Source organism: Haplochromis burtoni, unplaced genomic scaffold (assembly GCF_018398535.1).
Source record: "Haplochromis burtoni strain Fernald_Lab_line unplaced genomic scaffold, NCSU_Asbu1 Contig_332, whole genome shotgun sequence".
Taxonomy (NCBI): domain Eukaryota; kingdom Metazoa; phylum Chordata; class Actinopteri; order Cichliformes; family Cichlidae; genus Haplochromis; species Haplochromis burtoni.
The window spans coordinates 202473-213877 of record NW_024582693.1 but is presented as its reverse complement, the minus strand read 5'-3'; the positions used below and the strand labels follow the sequence as shown (position 1 = coordinate 213877).

Below are 11405 nucleotides of genomic sequence, written 5' to 3'. Positions count from 1 at the left end.
AGGTGAAACGTCTTCAAGCAACTTAAAGAAGTCCAGACGCTTTTCTTTGCAAGCTCCTTTGACTACGATGACCTGGATGACTGAGAACCTTCACAGACATGTTAATGTTTAATGTTTTTATGTTAATTAATGTTGAATCGATTCTAATTAGTAGTTATGAACAGTTGTTATGATATGGCAGGAAGGACGGTATTTAACTGCTGCAATCATTGTACATCCATAAATTACATACATCTATAAATCTGGCTAAGCGGATGGCACGACACAGAACAGCTAACTTGTCAGCCCAGGCATCCAAAGTCTACACCTACAGGCCAGTGGACACTCTTTCAATGATAAAGATGTACACACCCTGGACAGAGAGTCAATCTGGTTTGAGTCAAGCTGAAGTCAAGGAGGTCATTTACGTGAAAAGGACAAGACCATCTCTGAATTGAGGAGGGGCCCTGAGGGTACATCATTCTCCATCTAACAATGTTGTGATTACAGCCATTCCCCAACTCTCTGTGAATGGTACTCATGCCATTGATAAATTGTCATTGATCATGACAATGGTCAGGACAATTTGCTTGACCTCATGCCCTATTGTTTGTCAGTGGTGCTAGTTTCAGTCATTATGCAAATGTACTATTTATAAGGTTGGGGAAACCTGCTATGAGGTGCCGTAAGGGATATTATTACTAAAATGCTCTCACACACACACACTACCAAAATTTTATCTCTCACACACACTACTGAAATTTTATCTCTCACACACACTACTGATATAATGCATTTTTTTTTAAAATTTGGGGCGCCTTTCAGAAACCCAAGGTCACCTTACAAAGAACAAAAAAAAGGAACAATAGTCATAAAATACATAAAATAAGTTAAAATTGCAAAACAGAGCTTGACAACAGATAAAATCAGCACTAAAGCGAATAAACCAGTTTAAACACATGTGTTTTGAGCTGTGACTTAAATACAGAAAGGGAGTCAATATTTCTTATGGCTGGAGGAAGAGAGTTCCAGAGCCGAGGAGCAGAGCGACTGAAAGCTCTGTTCCCCATAGTAATAAGGCGTGAGGACGGAACAGTAAGATGAATATTAGATGAGGATCTGAGAGGGCGGGAAACAGTGGTGATATGCAGCAGGTCACACAAATATGAAGGATTTATGGATACACTTGTATGTAAGAAGCAAGATTTTAAAATTTATCCTGGCTTCTATGGGCAACCAGTGAAGCTGTTGAAGAACTGGGGTAATATGAGTTGTTAACTGAGTACGGGTTATGACCCGTGCTGCAGAATTTTGAAAAAGTTGGAGTTTATGAAGGGACCTTTTAGGGAGACCAAATAGGAGGGAATTGCAGTAATCAATATGGGACGAAATAAGACTATGGACAAGGATGGCAGCAGCATGGAGAGTAAGGAAGGGACGGAGTTGGTTAATATTACGTAAGTGGAAGTATGCAGACCGGGTTATGTAATTAATGTGAGACTGGAATGAAAGAGTATTATCAAGTATGACACCCAAACTCTTAACCTGAGGGGAGGGAAGGGTAGGAGAATTTTCAATGTTAATGGAAAAACTGTGGGATTTGGTTAAGATAGATGGTGTACCAACAAGTAAAACTTCAGTTTTATTACTGTTGAGTTTGAGAAAATTGGAGGAGAACCAGGATCTAATCTCAATAAGACAGTTTGAGAGGGAGGTAGGTGGGAGGGATGAATTGGGTTTAGTAGAAATGTAGCTGGGTGTCATCGGCATAATGCTCTCACACACACACTATTGAAACGCTCTCACACACACTACTGATATAGAGTCACACACGCTACTGAAACGCTCTCACACACACTACTGAAATGCACTCACGCACTCCACTGAAATGCACTCACGCACTCCACTGAAACCGGAGGCATTTCAGCTGAACAGGTTTTTTTCTGACAAGGAAACTAACGGAAAAAGTGGTACATTTCAAACCACTACAAGGATGTCTACTCAGCAACCTGCTAGTACAGCAGTCCCCAACCATTTTTTGCACCACGGACCATTTATGGCTGACAATATTTTCACGGATCGGCCTTTAAGGTGTCGCGGATAAATACAATAAAATAAAACCAGTACCGGTACCAAAAAAAGAAGATTTATTTTCAAAAGTAATTAATTACTTAGTTACTTTTTAAAAACACGATTTAATAAAGCGATAAAGCAATAGATCTTTCAGCCCAATTCTACTTTTTCTACATAATCCATCATACAAAATGTAATCAAATGGAAAAGTCTCTTTTTTTTAACTTGTTTTATCAGTTTTAATCTTTTAACTTAAAACTGATAAAAGCAAAAATTTAATTATATGCAACATTCTCTGAGTTTAATAAATTAGTTTAACATTTAAATCTATTTTCTACACATTCCAGCACATAAAATAAAATATTTTTTGTGTTTACACTCACTCTTTCAAATAGATGCAAGTAAAACACAGCAGAAAATAAATAAAGTCAAAGACTCAGCGGTCCTGTTGCTCTATTTTCACCTGTAAAGCAGGACTGCGGTAGGCGGAGGTTTACCCTGGTGCAGGTGTTCCGCGGTCAGCTGAAGAATCCGCGAGTTTCTCTGTGAGTTTCCCATTACGTCGTTGCGCACTCTGTGCTTGCTTGGAAGTTTAGGGGGGTTTTTTCGCTGTAAAAAGAAGTTTTCTTCCCACGCACGATGGACGCTAATGTTTTTGTCACTTTTTATGGAATCAAAAGGTCAGTACTTCCACGCTTTAAACGCTGCACGCTCATACTCTCTCCCACAATCGATATATGATCCATTGTTGATCTGCACACAGCTGTTGTCACTAACGGCGCACTCGCTTACGTCACTGTCATGAGACATTCTCGCAAAAAAAAAATCACGGTTTTAGTAACGCAGCGTTACTACGGGAAAGTAACGGTAATCTAATTACCGTTTTTGCAATAGTAATCCCTTACTTTACTCGTTACTTGAAAAAAGTAATCAGATTACAGTAACGCTACTGCCCATCTCTGTTCATAACACATGGAAAAAGACCCAGGGAAACAGAGTTAACAATATAAACGATATAAAAATAATGATAAAAAATTATAAAAACCCTGAAAACCATAAATGTCAAACCGGAGCCTCAACTCTTGCGGCCAGTACCAAGCGACTCACAGACCAGTACCAGTCCAGGGCCCGGGGATTGGGGACCGCTGTGCTAGTAGCCTAAGTGAAGCAGCCGCATTACTTAACATACTTACTTACCATATATATTAGCATCCTTGAATCCATTTCTGGATTCAAGGTGCAACACGGAATTTGGCAAGGATGTCCTATTTCCCCTAAGCTTTTTATATTGGCAACCAAACTGTTAACACTATTGATCAGGAACTCTAATGACATACAAGGAATTTCAATTTTTGATAAAGACTTCAAAATAAGTCAATTTGCAGATGATACATCTATTTTTTTGAAAGATAAATCAGTGGTAGAGAAAACTCAATTTTCTCTAAAGCTTATGGTTTATCTCTTACTATGAAAAAATGTGAACTACTCCCGATTCATGCAAGCTCTGAATCCTCAATAGCTTCGGTTAGAGTTGAATCTAAATTTAAATATATAGGGCTGATAATATCTAAAAACCTAATTAGAAATATTAGTGTATTCTCTGCTAACTGTAACATGGAGATGAAGAACTCACTTAGCCACTGGTTAACCAGAGACCTCACTATCTTTGGCAGAAACATCCTATCTAAAGCTAAAGGCATCTCCAAATTGATTTATCCTTGCCACTCTCTATATATCTCCTCTAAAAACATTAATAAGGCTAACACAGTTATTTTCGAATTTTTGTGGAGGAATAAAACCCATTACATTGAAAGATCTCAGCTTATGAAGGAATACAATAAAGGTGGTATCAAAGCTCCAGAATTTGAATCTATGGTTGGCACCCTTAGAATTAAATAGTTAAAATCCTGTCTGTCACAGGCAGACTCTATGTGGTTCCACATCCCATGATCCTTGTTTAATAAAATAGGAGGATTAGACTTTATTTTGAAATGTGATTTTGATGTAAATAAAATCCTGATCAAGATATCTACCAGTTTTTCCTTCAGTTTCCTTGTCAGGAAACAACTTCCTGTTCAACTGAAATGCCTTGGTTTTCAGTGGAGTGTGTGAGAGCGTTTCAGTAGTGTGTGTGGGAGATAAAATTTCAGTAGTGTGCGTGAGAGTGTTTCAGTAATAATGTCCCTTACGGCACCTCATAACCTGCAGTCAGCTGAGACTGAAGAAGTCACATGAATGAGTGATGTTATCCCACTGAAAACGCTACATCCAGATCAAGAGAATCAATCTTTTGGGACTGACTTACCTGGATGATTGAGCATGCATCAAGACATATATGTCCTTATACAGAAATTCAGAACAATTCTTAAGTAATCATTCATGTCAATAAAATATCCTTAAATCATTATTAAATCATTAAAAAAAGTCCCATAAAATCTTTAAAAAAATCACTGGAGGACATTCCAGGATCTGGTTATGAAGGTCACACTTCAATGTTTTGTCTGTTTCTCACATAGAAGTCAACACTATGCTTTTGCTTTCACAGTCATCTCGTTAGAATTGAACATTTTACTAACTGCTATCATGCAAGTCTATGAGCTTCTCCATTTATCACATTGCTGCTAGTGTCTTCTTGTTTGTAGAAGCCATTACTGTGTTAATCGTCTAACTGTATAACACCCAACAGGTACAGAAAGGACCGATAAAACATTTGACGATATCCAGTGACTGGTTGTGAGCACGACTGCAGTTACTGTTGATATTTGGTCATTGCATAGATTACTCTGGTGTTGTTCGGACTGCGCAGCTGTGCTTATTTCCAGCTGTAGAAGAGCCTGCTGTTTTAATCTGGGTTTCTTGTCAGATATCACAACAGAAGTTTGAATAGAACCTTCAGCTAGAACAACTATCACTGCTCACATAACATGTGCATTTAGTCAGAGTCACACCTCTTAATCAAATACAGCCTGTCTCAGAAGAAGTCAGTGAGAAAACTTTATTGAGGCTGCAAGGGAGGAAACTTGTGTCTAACCCCTTCCCATGGTCATAATAACCCAGAGTGCAATCCAATAAAACATAAAAGTTTATCATAATACAGCTCAGACTTTCTCCGTGGGTTAGGCCTAGGCATCATTGTTAAGTTAAATGTTTTTAGTTGGTTGCAACACTACATAGTAGACCACAGAATTATTAGTCTTGTTCTCCACAACTTACAGAAAATCATAGTGTTACTCAAAGAATCTCTTGCTGTGACATTTCATCAGCTCTGCACAAATAAACTTCAGTATTGGGTATATTTTAGTCATTTTATGCAGATCTTTGTTTCAGACTGAAAAACGTTGACCATTACTAATGAAATGTACTGAAATGATTTGAGTGGTTCTGATTTCACCTGTACTGCCACCATCAGATCATCATTATAATATACAGTTAGTATATATCTGAATCAGCCTCAGCTAGTGACTGTTTTTAATACTACCAAAGAAATATCTCCACTAGCTTGGCTAACATCCTCATTTTAGGGTTGACAGCATTTTCAATGGATGAAGGCAGATGGCTTGAACATGAATTAAGGCTGCAGTTTAGGGAAGGCTTAAGAGGGGACTGGCAGAAGCTCCCAGGCTGGGCACATCTCCAAATAAGACATCCCCTAGAAGCAGTAATGACTGTGCATTACTAAGGTCAAAGATGGTTGCAAAAATATAACTGGTACACAGTAAAAAATGGAGTGTCAATATTTCAGAGTAAACCTATTTTAACCTAGATAGAGTATTTACAACTCTATGAGGAGTAAACCAGCTCTAACATCAGAGTTAAAAGTCAGTGTAAATTTTGTTAGTCACGCAGTGAAGACTTAATTCCACACAGTGGATTATTACCAGTCCGCAGGCGTGTGCGGCCTCAGAGCTCTAATACGCAGGGAATTTTCTCCGAAGAGCTGCCAACGTCAGGTAAGTGAAGTTAACATTCCCATACTGGCAACATTGTTTAAAAGGTATTTTTAAACTAAATAGCTCTTTATAGTTTCACTGATGTCGAGTGAGGACATGTTAGCAGCATTTACCCATAGGTTTAATGACATTCCAGTAGCTACATGCTAGCAGTTGCTAAAAGTTCAGATGTTCGTTATCTTCTCACTGCGTTAATATGAACCTAAAACATTTTAACTATGTATTTCTTCTAAATGCTGTCTAAATAATATCATTGTCACATGTCAAATCGCACAGTTTGAACAACTAAATTACTATTTATCAGTAAGCTAATAATCGCTAATTAGCTTACATAAGCGAACGTACTTTCAGAAAAAGTGGGTAACATTACCATAAAGTTAACTTTATTAGTTTATATTATTTTAAGCAAATGCCAAATTCCTAAAGGTATGTTGTTTAAAATATACTTTCCATCACCTTTATTTTCATGGACAGTGAGTTGAGCTAATCTACTGTCAGAGGATAGTCACTTAATACTGTTGTTTAATGTGTTGTTGTAGGCTGGAACCAGTGTACAGCAGCATCTAGACAACATCACCCAAAGCAGTCAGCCCTACCTTCTTACTCAGGGATCCACAAGAAGCAGCATTCACACCTTCATTGTGATTGAGAATCATGCACTTCCATGTAAAGCTACAGGTTCAGTAGGAGCCCTTGATGAACTCTTTAGGGCCCATTATGTCTTTGGTACATCATACAGGTAAAGGTTTGTTACGTTAATTAAATGACACTGAAATGAGAAACATAATAAATGCTGTTACTTTAACCTGTATATTTGTTGTTATTTCCATAATGTAGGATAGATCACAGTTATTTAGTAATATAGAGCGTTATTATTAAACTAAATTTGGAGTAAAAATAGCTCTATAAAGTGTAATCAAATTACTCTGAACAGTGTGAATAACCCTCAGTGTTAAATATTTTTACACATTTTGTTGTTAATTTTGACACTAAATTGAGTACAATTAACACTGAAAAGTTAACACTGGCCATAGAGTAAATTTAACTCTAATTTTGAGTGGGACCAAATGTTATCTGAAGCAGAGTTAAAATCAACTCTGTAAGTGTAAAATTGACACTTGGTTTTTTACTGTGTAGGCAGGCTTGCAATGATAAGTGACCCATGCCTCAATAGGGTGGTCAAGGATTCCGCTGAGTGGACCAGATTAGCTGAGAAAATTAGGAATGAATGGTGTGAGAAGAGATCAAAGGAAATTCCGGATGATGAGAGAACCCTAATCACATAGCGACATGGCTTGACTCTGAACTGAAGCTTTGGAGGAATGAAGACCATATGGTTGTAAAGAAGGACCTTGAGCTGTAAAACTTAGCCATGTGTTACTGGAAGTTGCCCTGGTACCCCGGTCCCAACAGGACTGCTGCTGCAAATGCCCCAAATGCAATTTCATTGTTCTCTGACAATGACAATAAATAAATAAATAAATACTAAATACTAAATTTGCAAATGAGGGAATGATAATAGAAAACTGCTCTCTCAATGCCAGAAAAATTAACTGTTATATTTTTCAAAGGAGGGAATGATGGCAGAGAAACTGGCAACCCAGTGACAAGAAACATTTGCTGCTGTTTATTGGAAAGAAGGGCTAGTGGAGTGATTAACTGGCAGCACAGTGGCAGTAATGTTCATAGTTGCTCCATTTTGTAAATGATAGACAAATGGCAGATAAACCAGAAAGCCAGTGCAAGAAAGGTTTGCTGCTGCACTCTGCAAAGAAGGAAATAATATCATAGAAAGTGCCATCCCAGTATAAGGAATGTTCGCTGTTGCATTTGCAAATGAATGGCACAGGGGAAGAAAAAAAGAACGTTTAATGCAGAGATGCAGAGAAAATTAACATCCCAGTGGTCGAAAAACATGCTTTTGCATTTTGCGAATGAGGGATAGAGAAAGAGAACCTGGCATCCGTTTGCTGCTGCATATTGCAAATGAAAGATGGTAGAGCAGTTTTTTTGGCAAATGATAGATGGCAGACAACGTGGCATTCAGGGGACAGAAAAGCATGCTGCTGCATTTAGGTAAGGAGGGATAGACAAACTGGCAACCTATTGTCCATAATTTTTTGTTTTTGCAAACAATAGATAGATGGGACTGACATCCTGGAGGCAGAGGGGTTCACTGCTGCTTTTACAAAAATAGATCCAGAAAAACTGGAAACTCAGTTGCAGAAAACCTTGCTGCTGGTCACACTAGGTCAACCAGCCACTCCATATCAACAAAATCAAACAAAATTGGTGTCAGTCAACTGTGCTATATTTGTGCTGGTTTGTGTTGATAAAACATTTGTTTGTGCTGCCATCATTTTAAAGACATGAATTAAAGTGTATACAGGTCATCCAACATCGACCAGCCCCTTTCTTTACTGTTGTGAGAAATAAACCAGCATTGGATATTTTTTTAGCATGATCATACTCTTAAAACTAAAAAAAACTAACATATAATAGTTGAAATAAACTGCATTCTGTTGGAGAGAAAAACTTCGATTTGACCTCAAAATGATTTATTAGCTGCCAGCCGTGTTTCCCAGGTGTTTCCTCTTGCCCTGTGTCCCTCTTGTATTTAGTGTCTGCATCTCCCTCTGTTCATTATCACATTCTCCCTCATCTCTGGCTGTCTGTTCTGTTTGTCAGTGAAATTCTTAGGTTTTCCCACTTTAGTTTCTATTTATTCTGTCCACCTATAAAGATGTGGTTTTTTGTAAAGTTATGCCTGTTGAGTCTGATTTATATCCTGCCTGGCGGTCACAGCGACACTTGACAAAATCAAGGTCCCCATTTGTAACTCTGTCACCACTGTCCCATAAAAAAATACACACAGACACGGCATTCAAAGTTTTACAGTTTCAAGACTCCCTAAAACAACAATTGTTCCTTAATTTGACACACACCTGTGGATCTTAAATCTGTCTGAACAGATATGCCCTCAATGTTAAATTTATTAAGGTATTCGTACTGCTGCCAGAATGTGTCAAATTTGACCGAAAAAATCACTTCTTTTAAAACAGATCCCCCCCCCAAAAAAAAAAAAAATTGCGTAATTTTGTTTTCGGTCGATATATTATGGGTTATTGTTTAAACTTTCCAGCAATGGCTTTCAGTATAACAGACCTACACTCAGAGGAGAATGGCCAGCCTGCTTTAATTGACTGGAAGTCAAATAACCAGTCATTACAACCAGGGTATGCAGAAGAACATGTTGGATGCCACTCTAGTCAGCTAAGAACAGGAAACTGAGGCTACAATTCAAAAACTCACCAAAGTTGGACGACAGAATGCTGGAAAGATCTCATTTGTTTTGATCAGTCTTGATGACATTTAGATGGCAGGGTAAGAGTTTGGTATTGCTACTAGTCATGACCATCCCTTTATGACCATAATATGCACATTTACCCCAAGTACATAGTTTCCTCTAGGTCTAATAAAGTATTCTGATTCTGATGTACCCATCTTCTGATTGCTGCCTATAGTAAGATAATGCGCAAAGCTCAATTCATTCAGTTCTCTGTACTCAAATGGCCTCCACAGTCACCATATATCAAACCAATATTGCACCTTTAGAATTTGCATTAAAGGTGTGAAACCAAAAACTCTTCACCAACTTTGTGATGCTGTCATGACATCATGGGCCAAAATCCCCAGCACCTTGTGGAATCTATGAAGTTTTTAAGACAGTCCAACCTGGTACAGTTAAGCTATATTTAATGAAGTGTCCAGTGACTGTATTTGTTTAAACAATTGTTCCACAAAAAGAGAATATTGAAAAGGGTCTAATTTAAACCAAACACAATAGGAAGCTTCATATAAGTAAGATAAGATGACACAGATATGATGAGACATGAGAACTTAGGAACCTTGTAACCATCAATATAGATTTTATTATTTGTTTGGTTTACCCCAGACTTGCGTTTTTTGCCTTGGTATCATCTGGCACAGTGGCATTCAGCAGCTGACTTACTGTTGCTACTGCTGCCACCCTGACGTTCTGCAGAAACAAAAATATGAACTAAGATTAATACGTTACATGATTATAAATCATGACCAAACCCTTGTTAACACTGATTTAAAGCTTCATTTCTTTTTTTTCTTAAGATTTGTTGAATGTTTGTACCTCTGTGGCATTTGCAGACAGCAGCAGTGTGTTGGCGATCTCAGCTGCTGCTGTAACATTTTCAGCTGTCAGCTCTTCTGGGTTGGATGTCAGAATCTGAGTGCTGGTTGCCAGCATCTCTAAATCAGCTGGACTTGTGAGCTGAAAGAAGAAAGACAATCTGGATTCCTCTGCATGGGATCTCAAAGCTGCATTTCCACAGGATTGCCTCAAAGCAATATTCTTAAACCTCAGTTATACAAGACTTTCAATCTACCTTCAGATGAAAAAAGCTGCACTTCTTACATTTTGTTGTATGTCACTGAGTGTCAGGTTACACTGGAAGATCTGTGGATGGCTGAAATTTGCTGATCCATTCATGAACAAGCATCTGGTTAAAGCCCGAGGTTTACCAGCTGAGTGGGAATAGTAACAGAAAGAGAAGCATCACTACACTGTGCTGTACCTGATAGAGTGATGTTGGACTAAGGGGGTGACTCACCGCTACTTGTTCCTACTTCACACTTTTCATTAGAATGTGCAAACCGGCCACTGAGTGTAGAGTTGAACGTGAATTGTCCTAACGTCTGTTTTTTGCAGGAATTGTCTAATACAAATCCATAAAAATACAAACTGTGTTTTAGAGAATTATGTCCGACTCTGAAAAGAAAACAATACGTAGTGATTTATATTTTTAAAAAAAATCACAACAAATGGATGATGCATGCTCAAGAGCAAAAGAATATTGGCATTCAGATAACCATCTTTCATTGTTTGTTTACAGCTGAGATGGGTCTGTGCTAGTTTAAAAGCTGTGTCTCACAATAAAGTCAAGACAGTGCAGTTGACAAGCTGATGGTGTTTTCCTGCATCCTCACATCACTGAAATAAATAATTCATGTAAAGTTTAATGAAACAACATATTAAAACTGCTTCATTGGTACTGTTCTCACAAATATCAGATCTGTTATTAAACCATGTATTGGTCAACAGAAAAACTTTGGCTGCAGATAAATCCAAGATGACAGTAATGTAATCAGACTGAAGGGATTTTGAGTCATCTTTGTAGCATAAGCTGTGGATAAATGAGATTAAAATACAAACACAATATAATTTGTTACACTACATGGACTTTTAATTTACGAATCACAACATCTTGCAATAAAAGAGGTAATTTATTGCCAACAACCAGTTTCCAAATATTTTTAATAATGACAAAGTTATTGTCTATTGTCACCTTGTAACAAAATTCAGTCTTT

General features: G+C 37.8%; 1 protein-coding gene across 1 annotated transcript in view; it reads right to left on the bottom strand.

Moving 5' to 3' along the window:
* Positions 1-10284, bottom strand: part of LOC106633682 (adhesion G-protein coupled receptor G7-like) — a 43225-nt gene extending 32941 nt beyond the window's left edge. The window contains exons 1-2 of the mRNA XM_042228567.1: positions 10168-10284; positions 9973-10041 (exon numbers count right to left, since the gene is read on the bottom strand). Coding sequence (XP_042084501.1) covers positions 9973-10041; positions 10168-10284 — 186 coding nt within the window. The remainder of the gene's footprint in view (positions 1-9972; positions 10042-10167) is intronic.
* Between the last annotated feature and the right edge of the window lie 1121 nt (positions 10285-11405).